Genomic DNA, 25,139 nt, shown 5'->3' on the forward strand with positions numbered 1-25,139 from the left:
TCGAGAAGGAAAGGAAACCTATTAGCAGAGGAACATCCATTCCAGAGTGCAGAAGGTTAAGCTTCAGGTTCCTGGGGCATTTGAGGTGGTTTGAGAGCAGGATTTTACCACAGGAAGCTTGAGATATCCTAACATGGAAGCTAACAAGGGCATTTGGGGAGTATTTAAATCAAATTGGAATATGAAGCAAGAGTGGAACAGACCTCTTGGAAAAGAAAGTAAATTTTATGGGTGGAGGGAATGAGAACTTCAAAGAGCTTAAAGTGGATTAGATAATCAAAAGAAAAGGGTAAGAAAAATAAAAGGACAATTGCTAAACAATATGCATGGACATGAATGTACAAGAGTATGGGGAAAAGTGTTGAGAACTAGAAACATTGATTAAAAAAGAAAGTTTCATTGAAATATAAAAGCTCATTAAATTGAAAGTCTCATAAGAAGAGATCTCAAAAAGCTGCTTTTGAGTGAGCTGCTGATGTATCTCAGTGTAATCTTGGATCTCAGTGTCCTGATTGGGAGCCAGGAATAGACTATGTGTACTCCAGCTATGGAGAACCCTGTGGTAACTGCGGCTTCTGCCTAAAGAAAGAAGTTGGTGACAAATTCATAGCTGTTTCCTCTGCTTCAGCACACAGGACGACTGAGACTCCACCATAACCTCTGACTATGAACAGATAGACTTTAGTTATGTCTCTGAATCTCCCATTTCTGGGTGCTGGCACTTTTGTTGAGGTTGGTAATTATTTGATTATGAAGCACAGACTTACAATGTTCAGGCTTTAAATGTTTTTCTGTCAGTTGCTGCTACCATGCTGTGAAACTGTTAGAACACAGAGCCATGAAACATGTGGTTTGTGAGATTGAGATGTGATTAGTAGCTATATTACTACAGAGAAAAGCAACTTTCATCTCGATTTTCATTAAAAAAACTTCATCCCCAGGGTTTTAAACATTTAAACTCCAATCAAAACTAAGTAAACCAAGGTTCTAAAGTGGAATGAACAGAAACTTGCGACAACATTTATTTCATTGAATAGTAATCCTTATACAATTGCTGTTGCTGTTGCAAAATCCGATGCTTATTTTTTGCTAGTCCAAAGTTCCTTCCCTTGTTAGATATGTTCTAGAGGGAGCTGGATGGGTCCTTGTGGCTAAAGGGATCAAGAAGGGTGGAGAGAACGTCGGAGTGGGATACTGAAAGTGCATGGACATGATCATATTGAATGGTGGTTAAGTCTCAAAGGGCTGAATGGCCTATTCCTGCACCTATTTGCAATGTTTCTATGTTTTAAGGCTAATTTTGACCCCTGGATTCAGAGGCTTATTAGCTACAGTTGGAAACTTGTGCATTAATTTTTCCATTGCCATCCTGTTTGTTCATTTACTTTTTAATGCTGAATCTTGAGATCAGACTTAAGATGGCTGAGTTGTTATTTGACTAGCGATGGAAATAAAGGAGAAATGATAAATAGAGGCAAAACACAAGAACGTGTCTGTGAATTGGAGGCAGGGTTACACATGAACAAATCTGTAACAAAGGCACTGAAATATCCCACAATATTCCTTTGGCCATGTACCTCAGGTTAGCCCAGCTCTTAACCCCAACTCTCCTCAGTGGAAAAAGCTTGCAACAAACTTACAAACCGGAAGCAGCTCCTGACACTGGACTCCACATTGCTTCCTCCAAATGATGCCACCTCACCCAATTGGCGCGGGATCTGAATGGCTTCATGCAAGAGAAGACTGAGGTGGCGTTGATCGCACAGGCTCGTTGAGTCACTCACTTGCTTGTATAGGTCTACGCAGGGAAAAAACATCAGGATGGTTACATAGATGAAGTAACCTAGGTGAAGTAACTGTAGGGCAGCACAGTGGCACAGTAGTTAGCACTGCTGCCTCACAGTGCCATGGATCCAGGTTCGATTCCTGGCCAGGGTCAATGTTTGTGTGAAGTTTGCATGTTTTCTCCATGTCTGCATGGGTTTCCTCTGGGTGCTCTGGCTTCCACCCACAAATGAAAAGTCATGCTGGTTAGTGGATTGGCCATGCTAAATTCTGCCTCAGTGTAGCTGAACAGGCACTGGAGAGTGATGACTAGCAGACTTTCACAGCAATTTCATTGCAGTGTTAATGTAAGCCTACTTGTGACACTAATAAACTTAAAAAAATCTTAACTAACTTCAAAAGGGTGAATGTGCACTGACTCCCTCTAGGATAGAACTGTCTGGTGTGCATGGGGCCATAGAGGTAGTGAGGGGTAGGTGGGAAGCAGGGAGAAAGAACTTCGGATCTATGAAACATTTTTCATGACCAAAGGACACAATTTATATACTTTTGAAGAGTAATCACTGTTGTAAGATAGGTTAGATAGAGGTATTCTTAGTGGAGCATTGATAAAAGGATATGATTCCATTTTGTGTGATCGTACTTGAGTTATATTTTCAGTGATCTTCCCTTGCACAATAAGCATATTAATGGTAATTTTAACCTTGTATTCTTATTTGTGTTGATGTGCTGGGTAATGGAGATAGTAATGTCTTGAAAACTAACAATTTGATCACTTCTGAGTGAGTTTTTCATTGAGGAGTGATTTTTGTGAATCATCATAACCAATAAGATGAAGAACATCTGCCTATGTGTTTGGGATTCTTTCCTGTTTTATGCACGTGTATCAGCATTAAGTATGGTTAAGGCCAGGCGTAGCATGAGTGAAAGACAGAAAATGCTCCCTTTCTCCATTAAATGTTCCTGAGTCTGATGTAACAACAGATTAGATTTATTCTTATCAAGAATCTGCCTAATCAAGAATCACAGGTAAATAACAGCATAGTTCAGATGTAGAGAAAGCTCCGTCTGTATTATCTTATTAAACACTCAAACTTAGGATGTAGCTCAGAGGTACAGTGTACATTTGCCATTCACCCCGGTATGTGCCTTGAACTCAGAGGAATATTCTTTACCGATATTATATTTCAAACATCAGCCAAATAGTCCCCTCTTTCTGGCACAGTATATTCAAAGGCATTTAGTATGAAAACAAACTTTTGCTGATTTATCCATTTTGAAGCAGTATCGTAATCCCAAAAATAATTTATGTCAAACCAATATATCAAAAAAGCGAGGAGAGATTTTCATAGAATCCTTACAGTGCAGAAGGAGGTCATTCAGCCCATTGAGTCTGCACCGACCACAATCCCACCCACAACTTCACATATTTAACCTAGCTAGTCCCCTTGACACTGAGAAGTAATTTAGCATGACGAATCCAACTAACCTGCACACCTTTGGAGTGTGGGAGAAAACTGGAGCACCCCAGAGGAAACCCGTATTAACACAGGGAGAGTGTGTAAACTCCACACAGTAAGAAGGCTCACAACACCAGTTGAGACTTCTTACTGTGCTTACCCCAGTCCAACGCCAGTACCTCCACATCATAAATTCCACACCAAAATTCAACCGAGGCCAGAATTGAACATGGGAACTGTGAGGCAGCAGTGCTAACCACTGTGCCACTCCTTTTCCTCAAACAGCATAACATTTACAATTTACATTTTGGTGAGTGACCAGCCTTGGGATTGTATTATTTATATTTTTAATAGTTTCTTTTTCACTCTGTAATTAAAAAGTCCAACATTGAGCAGTTGTAGGACACTTCTAATGCAAATCTGTAATTTGTCTCCAGGAAAGTATTTCTTATGACCTGAACTTTTAGGATGGAGGGCTCTCAAGCTCTAAGGAGCATTGATTGCTTCCCCACTTGGATGGAAGTCCTGCCTTGGAGAGCTGCTGGTCAATCAGAATGGCTGACAGCTGTCTAGCCCATCCTGACACAGCGCTGTAGTGGCTGGAAGATTCACTGCAACACCATGTCTGGGACAAAGGAATAAAGTAAAGGAGGTTCTGCTTGCCAGGGGAATACAAAATTTGACGGACTATTTGAAAGTCTGCTTACCTCGGGTGAGAATTTCTGGTCAGGATATGGAGCCCAAGTAAGTGGTAAGGGTCCTGGGGAGGCTAAAAGACTTCTGTGGTGGGGTGGAGGGTGTGATTGGTGGATAGGCTATGGAGGAGTGGGGGGGGGTGGTGTGGAGGGAGGGAGGTCTGAAGGTGTCTGCTCCTGGAGGTGACCCCAGTCAGGAGGGGGCTTTTGATGGAGGCACTTCACCCACCTTCCTGCCCGAGATCTAGGATTTAAATTTTTTCTGTATTTATTAGGCGCCCGCCAGCCTAAAAATTCAGGCTGAGTGGGAAGAGGCCATTAATTGGGACAGGGGTGGGCTTCCCATCTGAGGCCCTGTACACCCCACTGTTAAACTGCAACCAGGTTGGGGCAGATGAGATTCCAGTTGCTGAGGGTGGAGGCGGGGGATTAAAATTCAGGCCTAAGTTTCCAACTTGCTGGGGAAAAATCTGGTCTGTGATTGGGCCTTTCCTACTTGACTTCCTGATGTGAGTTGGCTCCATGATCCCAGCAATTAGTGCAGATTGGGCTTTTTAAACTCCACTGCCTGCTTGTGGTCCTTTGTGAGATTTGGCAAATGTTTTAACCTGGCATAAAAAGCTGCATAATAAAATTTTAGCTGAATTAATGTACACAACATCCACAATGCTGTAAAGTAAAAATGTCAAGACGGGTTTGCATTTAGCATCATATCACATCTGCCAGGAATAACTTCACCTAAATGGAATCGCTTTTTGGAGTGCTTGTTGTGTGGATAACGATAGAGGCGATTTTTAATGCAACATTATTTGGCAAGCAGCAATGAACGGATCATTTCTTTATGCAGGTTCAGGGAAGGATATTGCTTTTCTTCAAATAATGGTATTACATTTTTACCATGGACCAGAGTAGGTATAAAGTTTTCATTCTACTGAAACATCTGAAAGGTGGCATTGTTGCAGTGTAGTGGGCGGGCTACTAACTGAATCATGATGATATGAATACATTGTATGTGAACCATAAAACTATAAGATATCGGAGCAGAATTAGGCCATTCAGTCCACTGAATCAGCCCCGCCATTCAATCATGACTGATATGATTCTCATCACCATTCTCCTGCCTTCTCCCCATAACCCTTAATCCCCTTATTGATCAAGGACCTATCTATCTCTGTCTTAAAGGCACTCAATGATTTGGCCTTTGTCCTCTGTAGTAATGAGTTGCACAGATTCATCACCCTCTCGCTGAAGAAATTCCTCCTCATCTCAGTTTTAAAGGAGTGACCACTTTGAGATACTTCTGAGAAATGTGATAAGATGCAGTACAAGCACAGAGCTTCCTTTCCACTTTTGTTTCTGATATTTACACTTGTATTTCTCTTCCACCTCTGAGTTGCACAAGGTGATAATTCCAGTCTTGAAGGACAAAACTCGAATCTTGCCATTGCGACCACTAGGGAGGAATAACAACAAATAAAAATGATCCCAAATGTGAGTAGTAATAAACTACTGTGAGTAGAAATAACTGGCATCTAAAAACATTGCTGGGACTGAAACCCCATTTTCATAATTTCAGTAGCTATTAAAGTCTTCCAAAACAGAAATGCTTTTGAAATCAAACAGTTCCAAGAGTGTAGACTCTTTTTCTCTCTGTTTAGTGTTGTAGTATGATCCTGATTCTGTATGGGGCAGTTATCTGGTTCCAGTGAGTGATCTTTGACAGCAAGAGGTGTCGGTGTGTCAGACTATGGCAAATATCAGAGCTTAGCTCAGTTCTGTCTTCATCCAACATTCACACACAGGCACTTGCAGCATGCTACTGGATAGCAATCAGGAGTGGCAAGTCTGGCTAATTGTTCTGCTCCTTAGCTTCCAGGCCCTAGATCCAATTTCAGGGCCTGATTGATTTCACTGGCTCAAGGCAGGCCAGTTATCAAATCTAGGAACCTCCTAATCTTTGCGGCTCATTGCATGCACGTTAATTTAGCTGTTGGGAAACTATGTAGGCTTCTAACTTCCTCAGAGTGGCAATCAGTGGGACATTGGTGAAGGTATTTGAACATTGGTGGAGGGGATTCAGACACGGGAGGGGGAATTGAAATCTGAATGAGGTGGAGTCTGGACATGGGGGCACTGGACATGTGGGGTGGGTGGGGGCCTGGATGGTGGGAAAGGGGAGTGATGTTCCAGAAATGGGGGTGTTGAGCGTCTGGACATGGGAGATGTCTGGACATGTGGGATGTCCAGAATGGGAGGGAAGGGTCTGTACATAAGGGGATGAAGTCAGGACATTGCTGGCGATATCCAGACAGGGGGGGGGACTCCAGACATGGGGTGATTGAGGATCTGGATATTGGAGGTGTCCGTACTTGGCATATCTGGGCACGGAAGGGGTGGGGTTGGGGGTGTTGTTCAGGTTGGGATGGGATGGGGAATCTTGTGTGGGTAGGGGGATGGGGTGGGTGAGGGTTTGGGCATGGGAGTGTACTGTATGAGGCTCAGTCTGGATCTTTATTATAGTTACGCTGAAGTTAGAAGTGCTTTTCTTTCTTTTAAATCTTTCAGAGTAACTACGAGGGTAAAACAATCCGTAGTTAGTGATTTAAATTGCTTTGTTGGATAGTTTCCAGCCCAGCACAATTGTCCAGGGAAGTTAGCACTTCGGGACAAATCCAGGTAACCCTTACCCGTGGATTTCCTGGAGGGATTAGTTCCCCAGGCATCATTGGGGTACCCCAAAAATCCACACTGGAGAGCCAAGAAGCTATGACTCTATAATGCCAGATGGGGCAAAACATAATTTACTTGTCTTAGAAAAGAAACAAACAGTTTAAAAAACAGCTGATGCCTCTTATGCAAGTTGATACTTACAACACAAAATTTGAGAATAAAAACAATCTTTAAGCTTCACTTATGAGTGTATTCTTTTGCAGTCTTAGCTGTTGTTACATGGTGCAAATACCCATGCTGGTGGTAATACCTCCTACTGTGCAGATCTGATATAGCTGGCTGCAAATTCAATCAAATCTACAGCACAGGTACAGGCCATTAGGTTGTGCAGTCTATGCTAGTGTTTATGTTCCACTTGAGCCTCCTTCCATCTCTTTCCTCTAAATCTCCCACCAGATCCCTTTATTCCCTTCTTCTTCAAGTGCTTGTCTAGCCTCTCTTTAAATGAACTGACACGTTTTGCGTCAATCATTCTCTGTGATATTTTCCATTCAGTTATCAACACAAGCCATCCTTATGGTGTCGTTACCAACTTAAAGCCAAACAACACAGTTTTTTCAAGCAGAATTGTGCTGATCAGAAAATGAGTCGAGACTCCCCAAATCTTATTTTATATCATCCTTATAACAATCAGATAGATGTCTAAGCCATCAATTTAGGCTGGGTTGGAATCCATGGGGCTAAAGATGAAGGTCAATGGGCTAACTGACTTAGCCAACTAGATCCCTTGAAATATATATTTGAAATCTACCATAACAATGCAATGCATCATTTTTTGAGCTTAACTGTCATATGAAACAGATCACATAAAGAGAGGTGAAGATTAAAACCTACGTGTCATAAACATTAAGAAGCCAGTTAAGACACATGTCCACAGAGAGAGGCACGTTGACAATGATCCCACGTTCCTGCTCGAGGTGATCATACATCGCGGTGAGGCACTGGATGATTTCCAGAACATCGATTGTCTGGTCACTTTGCTGTAGTTTGTACTGAGTGAAGATGTTTGAAGCGCTGGCCATGCTCAACAGATCCACTGACAGTGGACAATGGAAACACAACAAAATGAACAATAGGGAACATTCAGTTAGTGTACAACTTCAGCAGTGAGAACAAAAGATTTTGAGAACAGATTTGAATGAAGTGCAGCTAAGGTTTAGAAAGGGTTAGCCAACAACATTTCATAACAGTAGTTCACTAGTTCTCCTTAAAAGCATTAGATTGGGATATGATAGGCTGTCACCTTAATTTTTAATGTCCCTGTTCAAATCCAGCAGAGGCTGGTAGGTGCTTTTAGAAACTATTTGTGAGACAAGAAGCGCATGAGGTGTTTTAATTGGTACATGATGATTATTCTTTTGTTGAAGGTGAAACCTTCCTTTACAGGTATTTTCATCCCATTCCCTCCACTTTCTCAGGTCTTCCTTTGATGGACAAACACAGGAGGATTCAGCCTGGGTGGCATATTCCCAGTCCTCTGCAAACACCATATTGAAGGAAGGCACAAGTAATTACAAGACAGCAGTAACTCTTCCTCAAATTTTCTCTTTGTAGGAAGGAACTGGCCTCAGCTCAGCACTTCCACAGGACAACATTGCGTGTATTAGGAGTACTAGAGAGGAGTTGATCATACACTGGCCATCTGCCTGGGAGCTAAGAAGCCAATAATACAGGGTCGATTTGGTGGCATTTTTTTCAAGACATTCACAGTATGTTGGCAATGATGTGAAAGGGGCTGAGGTTTCTTAAGACCTTTCCCTTTGTGTTTCTATCTTAGTTATCTTAGGGGAAGTGGCCTTATATATTTAGATGAAAGCTGGGGGTTTTAATGAGCTTAGTGCACAGTTGCTGAGCAGGCTGCCTGCAAGTCAAGAGGAGGTCTTGACTTTGTGCAATAGTTTAAAATGGCTGACAGTGAATCAGCAGCCCATCTTGCATTGCCATTAACTTTAATGGAAATTGAAATGGGGAGCGATGACTTGCAATTATTTGTTTTTCAATTTGCACTGATACAAGATATTCCTGCAGGTGGATGTGGCCCACCAAGTTTCATCATGGGCATTAAGTAAGCTTCATTGTCTGATACTTCAGGACCCCAATGCCAGAGGCACCACAGTGGTATTAGCATCCTTGTACTTGATGCTGATGGCCCACATGGGTTTCTGGGCAGATCTAAAATTGGACCAGGCAACAGAATGTGTTTAAAGTGGAACACACTCAATTCCAAGTTTGGGAGCTTACAAATGTTATTATAAATCGGGTTCTGCATGGTGGCACAGAGGTTAGCAGTACTGCATCACAGCGCCAGGGACCTGGGTATGATTCCCAGCTTGGGTCACAGTCTGTGTGGAGTTTGTACATTCTCCCTGTGTCTATGTGAGTTTCCTCCAGGCATTCCGGTGTCCTCCTACACTCCAAAGATGTTGGTTAGGTGCATTGGCCATGCTAAGTTCTCCATCAGTGTACCTGAATAGGTGCTGGAGTGTTACGACTAGGGAATTTTCACAGTAACTTCATTGCAATGTTAACGTAAGCCTCCTTCTGACTAATAAAGAAACTTTAAAACATAGGTTTCCATGAGCTGAAGGCAAGGCAAACCATTGCCTGAATGTTGCCTGGCCACTGACAGAGAATGTGTTTCTTTGTGAACATAATCCAAGGTTTTGAAATGAACAGATCTACTTACAGCGAAGCGCCTTCTGCACACGCCTCAGTTTCATGGCTGTTCTGTAAGCTGAGAACTTGATGTTATTCAGAGCAGCTGGTAAGAAAAAGTGGAAAAGAACAAGATATCTATGACTTCACATTGTCCACCTTTGTGAGAGGAAATTATATTACACTGCTCAAAGATTAACCAAATGTTAATAAGCAGTGACTGAATAAGTATTGTATTTCCATTGGTGGAGTAATGAGGGAGGGGTATGGATTTGAAAAGTCATGTTGCAACAGTCAACATCAATAACTCGAGTTACTTTTACTTTTTCTTGCTATGCATACTGCAAAGAGGTTTCCAACTTGGGGCAGCATGGTAACACAATGGTTAGCACCGCTGTGTCATAGCGCCAGGGACCCGGCTTCATTCCCAGCTTGGGTCACTGTCTGTGTGGAGTTTGCACTTTCTCCCTCTGTCTGCGTGGGTTTCCTCCGGATGCTCCAGTTTCCTCCCACAGTCTGAAAGACGTCCTGGTTAGTTGAATTGGTCATACTAAATTCTCCCTCCGTACACCTGAACAGGCACCTGACTTTGCTGACATTCACAGTAACTTCTCTGCAGTGTGAATGTATCATAGATACAATCCTACAGTGCAGAAGGAGGCCATTCAGCCCATCAAATTTGTACTGACCACAGTCCCACCTAGGCCCTATCCCCACAACTCCATGCATTTACCCTGCTAGTCCCCCTGACACTAAGGGGCAATTTAGCATAGCCAATCAACCTTTTGGCACATCTGTGGAGTGTGGGAGAAAACCGGAGCAACCGGAGGAAACCCACACAGATACAAGGAGAATGTGCAAATTCCACACAGACAGTGAAACAAGCTAAGAATCGAACCCGGATCCCTGGCGCTGTGAGGCAGTAGTGCTAACCACAGTGCCACTGTGCCGCCTATTTGTGACGAGTAAGTATATTTTTACTTTAATAATTGACTCACAGAGTGCCAAAGTGCTGCTGTGAATATCTGTAACAAAACACGCCTCACAGTGCAAGATTGTGTTGGAAATCTTACCAAGTGACTGGTACAGTTCGATCATCTTTGGGTGATCCCAGCACGTAGTCTGACCCTGGTGACTGAAAGGATAAAGAAGGTACATTAAAGGATAACACTGTTTGTAGTTTGGACAATATCTCAGGAATATTGATTGAGGATTGATTTTTGGGTCATGATTTTAATTTGCTTGTGATGAGTTGTGAGGTGATTGTATAAATTGATCAACTCCAGTGGATAAGAGTTACAATAGTTAAAGGTCAACAATTAGTATTATGTTATGGGCATATTGAGGAGTTCAGATGACACTATAAAACAAATATATTTTGTGAGCTATGATCATTAACATAAGGGATGTTAGTGCAGGAAAAATAAAAGCAAGATTCCCCATTCCTTCACATTCCTACAAGTCCTGACTCATTCTAGAGTATTCGTCCTTATATATATGTTCATGTATCACTTGTGCAAAAGGAGACCAAGGAGACCCACCGAAAATCACTCCTATCCTCACCTGATATCTATTTTCTAACAGGAATCATTGGAAAGCATCAAAAAGCACAATGGGGTCAATCTCGAGCCTGCGCTCATCATCCGTGTGAATGCTGATGGGGCTCAAGATCCAGAAGTCAGAATTCTTGCCGGCGAGAATGTGATTGCAGATCTTCCACCCCTCTCGCTGGTGGCAGGTCAGAGTGTGGGATGTGGAGAAAGGGGCTGATGATCAGGGGTGGGGGGGTGCTGTAGGGTCAATGATCAGGGGGAGGGAATGGGCCAATGATCGGAAGGGAAAGAGCCAAATCAAGGGGTTGGGAAGAAGGGACCGATGATCGGAGGGTTGGTGGGCCAAGGGACCAATGATCCGGGAGTGGGGAAATGGGGCTGATGATTGGGGGAGGCTGTGTTTAGATGTACGGATTCTGATTGGAGGTGGGGAGGAGAACCTTTGAGACTCCTATGGTGGACTTGGTGGGGAAAGACTTACTCAACTTATGATCAAGACGTTCTTTAAAGATGGCACCGTGATATCTGTACAGCTGGGCTTTGCCAACATGTTGAGGCCGTGCCCCCTACATGATGGCATAAAACACACCCCCTTGATTTTTTTTTGATGGAATGTGGTAAGGTCTGGAGTGAAAATCGGCGTGCTTCTCTCCAGAAAAACATGCCAGACTTCTTGCTAGAAATAACACTATAATATTTTGGTAAGGTCCCCCCGTATTCACGACTGATATTTAATCTCTCCACAGCCTAAGGACACAACTACCAACACCAACACCATTCCCAGCATCGTGACCAAGACCTAGCAAAAAGCAGAGGTTTAAACAACTCGGGATTAATTTTAAACTTCTGTTGTAATATGCAGCAGATGAATCAGATGGCGCACCCACTGAGGGGACAATTTATTTAAATGTCACCTCTTACATGTTAAAAACAACTTGCCTTTTAAAGGCTTAACAAAACGTACTCTTCCAGTCAAATCAGCAATGGATTGATTCATGATACCACCATTTCTTAGGTACTGAACACTATACAGATGTTAACATGGGTCTAGAGAATCTTTCTTCTGTGTGGATCAAGGATCAAACAGTGGCTATTGGCCAAAACATTATTGGAAACTTTAGAAGCTGATGAAAACTCATGAATAAGAGCAAGAAAAGGTACGTACCCCTGAAATATTGTTCCATAAGTTCCCTCTGATTCTCATTCTCTCTCATTTGCATGCAAATTACTTTTACAACTGGAATAAGCCAGTTTACCATGAAAACTTGGCACTGACATGACATTTTAACGCAGCAAATTCTGATTCTGCAATCTGTCTGAGCTTGAAATTTTAATGAGGTTTTGAATTCAGGATTATTTTTTTCTTCCCACACACATGCTTAATTTGGATCAGGCTATCTAGTAAAAAAATAAAATTGGAAAGGCGACTGAGCCAGTTAAAATGTGATACTTGAAGATGTAACCGTATATTTAATTTTCAAATTTCAGGAAAGTCTTAATAAAAAAGAATTGGCTCCCACCTTATATTGTTGCAAAAAAAGTTACAAACATAGAATATCTTGGAAGTCATAAAATCCCTACAGTGCAGAAGAGGCCATTCAGCCCATTGAATCTACACTGACTATCTGACAGAGAATCTTACCAAGCCCTTTCTCCCACCCTATCCCTGTAACCCCACACATTTTCCATGACTAATCCATCCACTGTACATATCCTGGGGCACTAATGGGCAAATTACCACAGCCAATCCACCTAAACTGCATATCTTTGGACTGTGGGAGGAAATACACACAAACACAGGCAGAACATATAAACTCCACACAGAGTCACCCAAGGTGGAATTGAACCCAGGTCCCTGGAGCTGTGAGGCAGCAGTGCTAACCACGGTACACAATGTGCCACCATTCACAATGGATTTATCAGCAATGGAAAAAAAGGTAATTTAATATTTTGCACCAGCCAGCTTCATTTTTTTAAAAAAATTTGATTTCCAATATTCAGGGATTTTCTTGACATAAGTGCTGAGAACATCCCCAATTTTACCTAATGTCAATTCATGACTGTCCACAAAGCACAACACAAAAGTGAAGTGGCTGAAGAATCCGGAAAGTTGCTCAAATATTTGGAGGTTCGGAAGTTGACGATGCTTAAAGAGAACACAGTCACAAGAACAGCTGTGGGTGTTGGGAGAAGACCCCCTCCTCCTGTCTAACTTTTAACATTCAATTATTCAAACAGTGCAATGGGACAAACACCATCACAAGATAAGAATCTGGGGTACTGTTGTTTTGTGCTCACTGCCCCAGCTGTGAGCAGCTTCATAGATAGCTGTCTGTTAATGTGAATAATTAGATTTAATATGTAAATTCCTACTCCACTTTAATATTATCTGCCATGTTTTTAAGGCCATTTCTTGAACTGACAGGTTGAATAGTACTTGGGCAGTTACAAATCAAAGATGTGTGGACTGAATTTCAATTTGTGCCAATGAAGTGACTGATGTTATTCTGACGGACGAATAGCTCACTCTTCTTCTTATCAGATCTGTTTTATATTGCTGTTCAATCTGACCCATGTCTTACGTAAATTCTATCCATCATGTTGGGAACTTCTAATGTGCTTGCATTCTTTTCTGACCCATTTTATCACTGGCATCAAACATGTATTTTAGATTTATTTTAATTTGAAACAGCTTAGCCACTGAAAAAAAGCAATGGAATTCAATGTGCTAAAAATGGCACAGGGAGAAAATTAAATTGTCGACAGTTTGATCAGTCCGAATCATCTCAAACCAACTTTATTTTGGCTCAACTTCTGTTATTTAAAAGAACATTTAATTTACACATTCTGATCTCTTTAATGTATGGCATTAGCACCATTCCTAACCTTTATCATCACAATTTACATTCACTTTGTCTTTTTATCTATGCCATCCCTATCAGTTATAGCACCCCCACCCTCACAGTGTAAATCTCATCCTATTTTCCTTGTCTCCAGCTCTGATGAAGGGTCACCCAGACTCAAAATGTTGGCTCTATTCTTTCTCCACAGATGCTATCAGACCTGCTGAGGTTTTCCAGTATTTTCTGTTTTTACTTTAGATTCCAGCATTCGTATTATTTTGCCTTTATTACTTGTCATTAACCTGCCTTTTCAGCAGAATTCCATCTCTAACCCTTGCCAAAGCTACTTCTTGTCACTTCAATGAATCCTCCTGTCTTCAATCACAAATGAATGCTTACTTGATCTTCTGGATGTTTTGCACTATGGATTAGAGCTAGTATCTAACTAAGTGTTAAGGGGTAATTGATTTGTGCATTAGCACTAATGGCACGGACATTCATTTTTACTCACAATCGTATACACGCTGTTGTGAATAAATAATGTTCCCAACATTCTGAGGAGCAGCAACCATTGTCAGATTGTCACTCCGCTCCCACTTTGTGCCATGCCAGATCTCTGCATTCCTGACTGGGACTTCTCATCCTGGCTTCTTCAGAAATACAGAGTATACATTGAATGAAATTGCTTCTTTATAGTACTGGATTGTTGTGGGGAGGGGTGGAGAGGAAACAATCTCTTTTTATAGCACTACTACCATATTCTGGTTAGTTTTTAACCTTCAAACTGTAAAGCTGGAACATATAGCATTCCAGTGTGTTAGTGTATCAGCATCTGGGTGAATGTATAGGTGGATAAGGGGGTGGTGTGGGTGAAATAAGTGGGTATGGGTGTAGTGTGTTGTTTATTTATTGGTGTCACAAGTAGGCTTACATTAACACTGCAATGAAGCTACTGTGAAAATCCCCAAGTGGCCACACTCTGGCACCTGTTTGGCTACACTGAGGGAGAATTTAGCATGGCCAATGTATCTAACCAGCAGGTCTTTCAGACTGTGGGAGGAAACCAGAGCACCTGGTGGAAACCCATGCAGACACGGGAGAATGTGCAGACTCCCCACTGACTGTCACCCAAGCTGGGAAACGAACCCAGGTCCTTGGCACTGTGAGGCAGCAGTGCTAACTACTGTGTTACCGTGCTGCTGGGTGAGTGAGGTGGTAGGTAGGTAGAGTACAAGGGAGGCAGGTGCACACAAGGCAGATGGATAGAGTGGCAGGTGGGTAACATGGAGAGGTTGTGTGAGGTCTGATTGTGAGAGGTGTTGCATTGAGGATTGGGCTTGAGGGGGAGGGATAGTTGGGTGGTGAGATTGGTTCAGATTGGAAGTGTCAGAATATCGGAGGGGGGAGCTGCAGAGGTCAGTGGGGAGATTTGGAATGGATTTGAGGGGCTAGGGGACTGCCGTTGGGTAATGAGAGCACATCAGGGTCAGGGTGGGGGGGGTCAGAAGCGGTGATTGCACTGTCAGTTGTATAGTTATCCAGGAATTACATCAGGATTTTCCTGCCTAACATCCAGATAAGTAAGCCAGAGCAGACCAAAGTCTCCAACTCTTACTCAGAATTGGAGATTTTCCCAGAGCGTCTCAAGGAGCAGGGAATTGTCCTTTAGAAGTTCAAATTTCCTGAGCAATTCCCATAGATCAGTGTTTTCCAAGGGGACTTACAAGGGATCCCGTAGCGCATCTTGGTGGGAGAGGGCCGGTGGGGATAAGTTCAGTTCCCAACGACCCAGAGTCCGGAAAAGCTGGGCCAATACTTCAAACCCATTGGCCTGGCATGAATGTTTTGTTTGTTAACTGCTTGTTAAGTGGTAATTAATGGGGAATTTATGCAAATCAGAGTCATACCCGCATCACATTTATTTCTCCAATTCAAAGCTGGTATTAAATAAATAAATAGAAGAACGAGCTGGCAGCATTCAGGGTGTACAGAGTAGGCAATGAAACATTGTTGATAACTCAACTTTTTTAAGGAAGTGTTCTGGAGTGTCCTGTGCTGGAACTAACTAAGGACAATATCCAAGGGACTCAAAGTGACCAAGTTCAACGGTGTCATGGAGCAGGGGCTGGAAAACACACCTACAATTTCTGCTTGGATGGCATTCCCAAAGTGCACCCATGCTGTTCGTGCAGGTAATGTTTCTACTTTTATTTATGGAGAGAGCTGTTTTTGTCAAACATTTAGAAGGTATGAAACTTTGTGTCCTCGAATAATATCAGTTGCTTCATTGACTCAGATGGAAGATCATTGCTAGACCAGCTGATCTTTACCTACCCAACTTTTTAGGCCTATACAAAGATTAATGCTAATATTTCAAAGAATTTTCAACTCTAGGGGGGGACCATAGATTTTGCAGTTGTTTGATTTGGAAGAGTGCCAAGTTGGTCTGTAGGAGACTTTGATTGCTTGCTGGTCTGTTAAGATTTAAGAGCCCCACTTAGGGGCTTCATCCTGCCGCTGCTAGTATTCACCCTGGTGGGTTACGGGGTTTCTGTTGTTTGAAGGCACCCAGTGCCTGATTGAGGGATGCAGCATTAGAAAAGCAGGGTGTTTGCTGAGCACCCCTCCATCCCATTGCCCTTTCTTTAAATCCCCTTTCCTCCTCTGCTCCTCCAAGCCTGCCTCCCATCCTACCCTCCTTTACTTTTCTCCAGGAATCCCTGCTGAATGCCCCAGTATAATACTGGTAGCAGCCACCAAACTCAGTGGCAATGCCTGTACTGGACCTCTGATTGGCAGGCAGCTCTCAGAAGTGGGATCTCCACGTCACTAGGAGAAGTGCAGAAACTAAATGTCTCCCAACAAGCCAACACCAAGATGGCAGAGTTCCCACTGCCAATTCATGACGTAATTCCCACAGGGTTCCCAGGGACCAGGTTGATGTGGCGGGGGTGCGGGGGCAGTTTTGGTTGCTCCCCTGCCTGCCTATCTCATTAAATTCTGCCCACGAATTCTAAAGAGGAGCTGCCACAAGCCAGACCAAGAAGAGGGTAAGGAGAAACATGAACCTCTGCAACAAACTAGCCAATGACTGAAGTGGCACAGCTTAGATAGGCATTAAATAACAAATGTTCCGCTTCCCATTCACTCTAAGATATGTACATCAGTACAGCAGAATGCAAGGTACCTGTGGGTATATCTGTAACATATTAAACATTCATGTACAGCTTACACCCATTATGTACACGGAAAAGTTCTGTTTGAATACCATGCTTTTTGTCATAGCTGAGGATTAGTTTAAGCTGTAAATTATGGATAAACTGTGTATAAATAACATTATATTTGCCTATCATTCCTCATCATAATTACATGTTGTCCTCAAAACTTCATCTTTTCTGCATGTCTATTTCATTTTAAGGTTGTGTGTGTTTTTCCCATTCCCTTTAGGGAAGCTTCATTTAAAGTTCATATTTTCTCTTAAGTTACAGCTAGCCTTTGCCATCTCACTTCCTATCGTTACTCCTTCCTGTTCACTTTCAACCCTTGCCTGTCCAGCCTTGCCATCTTGCATCAACGTTTGCCCCAGATGGGAATTAGGGATCCATGCAGTGCAAAAAGAGGTCATTCAGCCTATCAATTCTGTACTGACTGTCCAAAAGAGCATTTTATATCAGTCAACCACAACATGCAAACTCCACACAGACAGTCACTTGAGGCTGAAATTGAACCGGGGACCCTGGAGCTGTGAGACAGCTGTACCACCGTGCCGCCCAAAATTCTATGGATTTTACGGAGAAAGCTGGTGAGAACGGAGGAAGGAACATACATTTTGGAGAAAGAGGTGAAAAGGCAGGAAGAAAAATGGGGAAGGGGCGGAAAGAAGCACACTGGATGAGGACGGATCATTGACTGTACTGCACCTTTTATAAGTCATTCCTGGGATGCGAGTCTGGAATCTCTTTTAAACCTAACAGAGCCATGATTACAATAATGTTCCTTTAGATGTGTTTGAGTTCATTAGAGGGTAGAAGATAGAAGGCTAACCTTGGAGAACACTAAAGGTAACAAATGACATGGATGAAGGTTTCAGCTGCTGATGAGATGGGGCAATATCAGAGATGGATGATTTTAGGGGACATCTACCTGTATGAACTAAAGGTATTTGGCTATTTTCCATTATTTTTCACCAGACGACTAAGCATCTTTTTCTTAATAAAATTCTGACTATAATTTTTAGTACTGAACATTTTCTTTAATTTTGATGCAAATATGATATGCATTGTCCTGTCTCTAGCACTTCATTTACTCCTAGATTGATCAAGAAATTGTTATGCATATGAAAAGTGATTCAGCCAATGGAAATTTATCCATCAACATCCCAAAGTGCCTTCATTATCGCACCTAATTGTTTTATAAGTGATTCCAGGGCCTTTGTCTCCATAATTTTATCTGAATGTCTATTCTACATACTGATTACTTCTGTGTGTGTGTGTGTGTGTGTGTGTGTGTGTGTGTGTGTGTGTGTGTGTGTGTGTGTGTGTGTGTGTGTGTGAAGAAGGATTTCCTGTTACCAGTGCTCAGTTTAACCAGTTTTAACTTGTCTACCTAGCTGCATCCTACTCACACAAGTTAAAGTAATACTTCAGATGTATCTTTACTATTCATTTAGGGCGGGATTTTCCGGCCATGCTAACCCCAAAACTGGAAAATCTCGCCCAAAGTCAACGGATCTTTCCCTGCCCTCTATGATTCCCATGATGGGTGGGATGGGAAAATTCCCCCCCTTAAATTTTGGGTGACACAGGGGCACAGTGGTTAGCACTGCTGCCTCACAGTGCAGGGACCCGGATTCAATTCCAGCCTCGAGTACTGTTGGTGTGGAGTTTGCATGTTCTTCCCGTGTCTGCGTGGGTTTGCTCCAGGTGCTCCGTTTCCCCCCACAGTCCAAAGATGTGCGGGTTCGGTTGATTGGCCATGGTAAATTGCCCTTAGTGTCCCAAGATGTGTAGGTTAGGGGAATTAAGGGGATGGGGGCTGGGTGGGATTGTTATTGTGCAATGGAGAGATTCTATGATTAATGTAAAGTCATTAAAAACCTGCAGAAGTTCACAGGCACCTTACTTCTATGCTGAAAAGCAAAAGCATTAACCCCCTTCCACCCGTGCTCAGCTCTGTCATGTCTAACACTGTTCTCTAGTGATCACAAGGCCAAGGGCTGTCGAGAAGTTAACAATTTCACAGATGGCGAGAGTGGACTCAAGATCCCACCGTCTGTTCAATTTGTTGGACCTTAGCCCTGTGTGAATAAAAGCCCATGGCCTCAGTGATATTTCAGGGTTTTCATTACATTATCATCTCCTTGATGTTATATCGTCATTTATGTCCCTGCATTGTCTTTCAAGTTGCTACAATGCACACCCAGACTATGGCTCATGCAGCCAGTAATTTAAATCAGTCTGAAAGTAATGCAGTAAGCTTGACCCTTAGTCTGCTGGTTATTCAAGGTCAATAAATGTGCCCTTGGAATTAGCTGTTTATAAATTGTTAATTCAAACACGGTGTGACTACACTAATCGAATGCAAATTTTTTTAAAGTTGCCTCATCCCTCTTTTGCTATGTTCTCTCTTCTTTCCCACTCCATTTTGCTCAGTTATTTAATTTTAATTATTTTCCTACAATCATAACCTAATGTATCCACAATGTTGCATCCTTTAAAAAGATTAATCTCAACGTATACCTCTTCATCATTTCCATGTTTTGTCCAATTTGGAGATGGAAATAGGTGTTAAACCGAAAAACCTCTTTATCTCTGTCTATTATATATTGTATTTCAGATCACCACTGGCTAAACCCCACTATCCCCTATAATAGCTGTTATGTTGTGGCCACAACTGGACTGTCACTGGGTAATATCATCCCTCCATTATCCAGTTACCCATCTATCCTCTTCATTTAGTCGGTGTACAAGATTCCTCTGGGGACGTATTCTGTTTCTGAAATTTGAATGAATCATGATTTCAGATATGTCACCAAAGCAGAAAATCCAAAATGTGAGTCGGTTCATTTGGAAGCAGGCTAATGTCTCCAGTGAAATGTGGGAGAAGCTGAGTGCTCGCTGTATTGATCGGCACAGGCACATTAAGAGGACGATGAAGAGACTTCTAGAACTCCAAGGAACTATGGATGAACTTAGTCTTGCCCTGGATCAGGCTGAAGCTGTTCGAGATTCCTGGGAACCTGTGGGAGATCTCTTCATTGACTCATTGCAGGAACATATTGAGACAACTAAGGTACAGTTAATCACAATAGTTACCATACAAATGTGGACTAGTTGATGTGGTAAATTCTATGGTGACTTGTTAAATTGAATCTTTCTTGATGGTGACAGAAAACATGCGTTGTACTCGAGTACACAAGAATACTAAATGTATTAACTCAATAGAGGAAATCCCCAGAAATGCAAATGAAGCACAATTTTGGTAGCGAGCTGACATAAGAACATAAGGCAGAAGGACAGAAGGAGTCCTTCCTGACAGAAGGAGTCATCACCACGTTTCTCTTGTGCTTTGTGTACAGAAAATAGGGATGGCGGGGGCACAAAGCTTAGAAAAATCAACCCCCATATCCCTGGACCTATCAGAGAAATGATGTGGAGATGCTGGTGTTGGACTTGGGTAAGCACAGTAAGAAATCTCACAACACCAGGTTAAAGTCCAACAGATTTATTTGGTAGCACAAGCCACAAGCAATGTGACCAGTGTTTGCATCCTGATGGGGGACCTCTCCATCTACTGTGTCATGACCCCCTCCACTCTCTGGGGAACAGAGTTTCAAAGATTCATAATTGCCTGAGAAAATAATTTTCTCTCATCTCCATCCTGAATCAGGCACCTCCTTATTTTCAAATGGTGCCCCTCAATTTTAGTCTCTCCCACAAGGGGAAAAGTCCTTTCAGCATCCATGCTGTAATTGGCCTCAGGATTTTACATGTTTCAATAAGATCACCTCTCAATCTTCTCAACTCCAATGGATGCAGACCCAGACTGTGGAGCCTTTCCTTTGTAAGATAATTGCCTATGCCCCCATCCTAGACATCAGTCAAACGAACCTTCTCTGAACAGCTTCTAATGCATTTCTATCCTTTCTTAAATAAGGAGACCAAAACTGTACACAGTATTCTAGATGTAGTCTCACCTGTACAACTGTAGCAAAACATCCTGACTTCTTTCTCCATTCCCCTTGTAATAAGTGATAACATTCCATTTGTCTCCCCCTTCACTTGCTGTGCTGGCATTCTAACTTTCCCTGATTCATGTACCAGGACACCCAGATCCCTCTGCACCTCAGAGTTCTGCAGTCTTTCAGCATTTAAATAACATGCTGCTTTTCTTCCTGCCAAAGAGGGCAAGTTCACATCTTATACTTCATCTGCCAATTTTCTCCCCACTCACTTAACCTATCTACGACCATTTGCTGACTATTTACGTTCTCTTCACAACTTACCTTCCTACCTTTCTTTGTGTTATCAGTAAATTTAGCTAGCATACCATTCAGTCCCTTCATCCAGGTCATTGATATAAAGGGCCCGATTTTACCATTTTGATTCTAAGGGCTGAGTGGACTTGAATCTGACTTTTAGACCCATTCTCTGGAGTCCCCATACACATTCTGCCTGAAAAAAATTCTATATCGCGCTGCAGAAGCCTGTGGGCAGGGCTTAACGCACCCGAGACACTCCGATTGGCGCCACAAACTGTGCACGTGCAATAAAAGAAATTGAAAAACTCTCCCCTGCCACATCACTCCTGGGTCTAATAATGCCTCCCCCCAGCCCCCACAAACATTGCCCCACCCCCACAACATAACTGACTCCTTATTCCCCCACCCTCTCACCTCCCAGGCTGATCGTGGCCCCTCTCCACCTCATCCCCACCGATCACACACAGAGTGGCAGCAGACTCCCCCTTCACCCCCAGCGATCGCATACAGCGTGGCAGCAAACACCCAAAGTCCCCCCACTGATCTCGCGTAGTTTGGCAGTGGACCACCCTTCCCCCCCACCCCCAGTCGCACGCAGAGTGACAGTGGACCCCCCCTGCCCCTTGCCCCCCCTACCCCCCACCAGAGATCCATCTGACCCACCTCCCTCCGCTCCCCGACCTCACCACCCCCACTTCCCCAACTCCCATCCCTCCACACCACCACTGATCTGAGTCAGAGAACTGCCGGAAGCTCTGAATTTACCTCCTCAGAAGCTGGAGCACACGAATAGGACCTTTGTGGACCATACCTGTTTTGCACTGAATCTGGACGGGCGAATGTGGTGGCAAAGGGGGAAGTGCCAGTAAGTTGGGGTGTCCAGCCCATTAAGTCAATTTAAATACATGCAAATACATTTAAATTGACATCAAGACCGTTTTGGACACGGTACAGATAGTGGCCATTTTAGGCCCTTGGTAAAGGGGGAATGGGTGCGGAGGCGGGCACGGATTGCATTACTCACCTCACGCCCGACTTTACCAAAATTTCACGCCTGAAAATGGGTGCAACTTGATGGTAAAATCGGGCCAGAAGTGTCAATCATTGAGGGTGTAGCACTGATCCTTGCGGCACTCCACTCATTACATCTTGCCTATGTGAAAAAGATGCATTTACCCCTACTCTATGCTTCCTGTTAACTAACCAATCATCAATCCATGCTCATATGTTATCCCCTACACGAGCTCTTATTTTGCATGTGGCTTCTAGGGAGGGAATTCCAGGTTTTTGACTCAGCGACAGTCAAGACATGCCCAGATAGTTCCAAGTCAGGATTGCGAATGGCTTGGGGGGGAAATTGGAGGTGGCAGTGTTCCACTGTATCTGCTGTCTTTGTCCTTCTAGATGGTTACGGTTGTGGGTTTTGGAAGATGCTGTCTGTGGAGTTTGGTGAATTCTTGCAATATATCTTGTAGATGGTACACACTGCTGCCATTGTGTATCAGTGAAAGTTAGAGATGGTGAATGTGGTGCCAATCAAGCGGGCTGCTTTGTCCTGGATGGTGTCAAGCTTCTTGAGTGTTGTTGGAGTTGCACTCATCAAGACAAGTGAAAAGTATTCCATCACACTGCTGACTTGGGTATATAGATGTAAATTGTTGGAAAGAATAAATGTATTGCATTCCTGAGAGGTCTCCTGACTATATATAGCCGTGATATAACCAAGTGGCACTCCCTAATTGTGTGCGAGGATTAGCCTGTATCATTCCATGACTGGACAGTTGCATCCTTTGGGGATACTTCTCCAGTCGCTTGGCCAGAGGCAATTATTTGCAGGAGACAGCAAACAACCTGTCTGTTCGGCTACATTGGCAAAGATCCATGTCCTTTCTTAATGAATGTCTCAACTGTCTTCCCGAGGACAGAATCCTGAAAATAACCTGTAACTGTGCTTGTCGCTTGCTTATCTGAAGTCTGCCCAGTGAGTGCTATTGTTGTTCGCTGCTACTGAGTAGCAGGCCACAGATGAGACAAGTTTCTCCACATAACAGTATTAAATCTGAAACTCTCTCCAGACCAAACTCATGGAACTGGATTTAATGCCCCCAACACCCACCCTCATCCTGAGTGGCAGGGGTCGCATAAAATGCCCATTGCCTATCTGCCTGTCCCCACGTCCACTGTAATTTTACCTAGGGGAGGTGCTGGGAGGCCCATTGGTGAATTAAAGTTCTTAAAATGTAACCTTCCTTGGCCATCTACTCCTGCAGTGGCACATGGACCCAGAGATTCTGGCTCAGGGACAGGATGCTTCCCACTGCCTCACAAGACTCCCTGGATTACTCAATATCTAACTGCAAATACCATGGACAATTCTCTCTCCTCAGGTATTGTCCCTCTCTCCTTTAGCTCTATTGTCGCTATCCCTCTCCTCAAAAAGCCAAGACTCGATTCCACCCATCATTGTAAACTACCATTTCATCTCCATTCTCCCTTTCATCTTCAAAGTCCTGTGAACAGGTTGTCACCTCCCAAATCCAGCCCCATCTCCCCTGGAACTCCAGGTTTGAATTTCTCCAACCAGATTTCTGCTCCTGTAGCAGTACCAAAACCACACTTACTAAAGGCTCAAATGACATCCTATGTGACTATGACAGAGTAAAATATTCTTCCTCATCCTTCTTGACCTGTCTGCACATTTTAAAACAGTTGATCATAGCATTCTTGTCCAATGCCTCTCTATTGCTGTCCAGCTGCTTGGGGCTGTTATAACCTGGTTCCATTCTTATCTATCTAACTGCAGCCAGAGTATCACTTGCAGTAGCTTCCTTTCCTGTTCCTGCACTGTTACCTCTGGTGGCCCTTGAAGAATTATCCTTGGTTCCCTCCTATATCTCACCTACATGCTGTCCTTTGGTGATTTCATCGGAAAGTTGCAGTATTAGTTTGTTAGCACCTGTATGCTGAACTTGCTCTGCTCTATGTTACTATTACTTCCCTTTAATTAACCTCCTCTCCCCGCTCAACACCCCCACTCCCAGTCCGCTCCCATCCCCCCACCCCAAAACCCCCATTGCTACCCCAGAAACAGCAGTGTTTCCTTGCAAGTTAAAATCCTGCCTAATGTTTTCAGCTCTCTCCAGTTAAATGGGACATAATCAAAAGAAATCCAAGACAGGTGGACAGAAGCAAACAAACAGAAAGGATTTTAGTAACAGTCACAAGTGTTCGGAGGCAATTTGCAAGTTAAACAAGCCATTGAAAGCACGACTCTCCATTAGTGGGACAGGAGAGGTTTCTGTTGTCTAGGAAACACTTACTTGATGTAATACGGCACTTTGTTTGGTGAGATGGCCCTCTCCCAGGGAACCTGGACAGAAGCTGAAAGTATGAGTCACACAGAGATTTGGATAGAAAATATGTAAACAAAATCCACAAAATTATTTAACAGCATAAATCACATCTTTTGGTCAAATATTTGAATGCCTCAACTCTCATCTTGAAGTGTGTAGGTGGCTCTCTTACTTATTCAGACGTCACAACAAGCAAAATGACAGCTCACTTAAATGTGACTAAATGTGCAAGGGCAATGTGTATACTTAATAATGTTTTTCATGTTTCATGAGAAATTAAACCTGAAAAATTAATTTACTTTAAAAATGACATCAGTTAGATGTTAGTGAAGTGGTGTTCAATGTCTACTTCTTTGCAGAAGAATAATCCAGAACAATATTTAGCCTGACTGCCAAAAGTATGGAATGCTCGAGAACATGAACTGTTCAAAGCAATACAAGTATAAGGTATGTAGCAAGTTATATATAAGATATGAGTGTATCTTTCACATAAACACTTTAAATGTTATTTATTAGTGTCACAAGTAGGCTTACATTAACACTGCAATGAAGTTATTGTGAAAATCTCCGAGTTGCCGTACTCCG

General features: G+C 42.9%; 1 protein-coding gene across 1 annotated transcript in view; it reads right to left on the minus strand.

Moving 5' to 3' along the window:
• The window catches only part of drp2 (dystrophin related protein 2), a 49,729-nt gene that overhangs the window by 5,801 nt on the left and 18,789 nt on the right, over positions 1-25,139 (minus strand). Inside the window, exons 7-12 of the mRNA XM_080188243.1 lie at positions 24,522-24,582; positions 10,399-10,460; positions 9,357-9,431; positions 7,505-7,706; positions 5,308-5,393; positions 1,641-1,798 (exon numbers count right to left, since the gene is read on the minus strand). Of these exons, the coding sequence (XP_080044369.1) occupies positions 1,641-1,798; positions 5,308-5,393; positions 7,505-7,706; positions 9,357-9,431; positions 10,399-10,460; positions 24,522-24,582 (644 nt within the window). The remainder of the gene's footprint in view (positions 1-1,640; positions 1,799-5,307; positions 5,394-7,504; positions 7,707-9,356; positions 9,432-10,398; positions 10,461-24,521; positions 24,583-25,139) is intronic.

Source organism: Carcharhinus amblyrhynchos, chromosome 4 (assembly GCF_965287045.1).
Source record: "Carcharhinus amblyrhynchos chromosome 4, sCarAmb.v2.hapA, whole genome shotgun sequence".
Taxonomy (NCBI): Eukaryota; Metazoa; Chordata; class Chondrichthyes; order Carcharhiniformes; family Carcharhinidae; genus Carcharhinus; species Carcharhinus amblyrhynchos.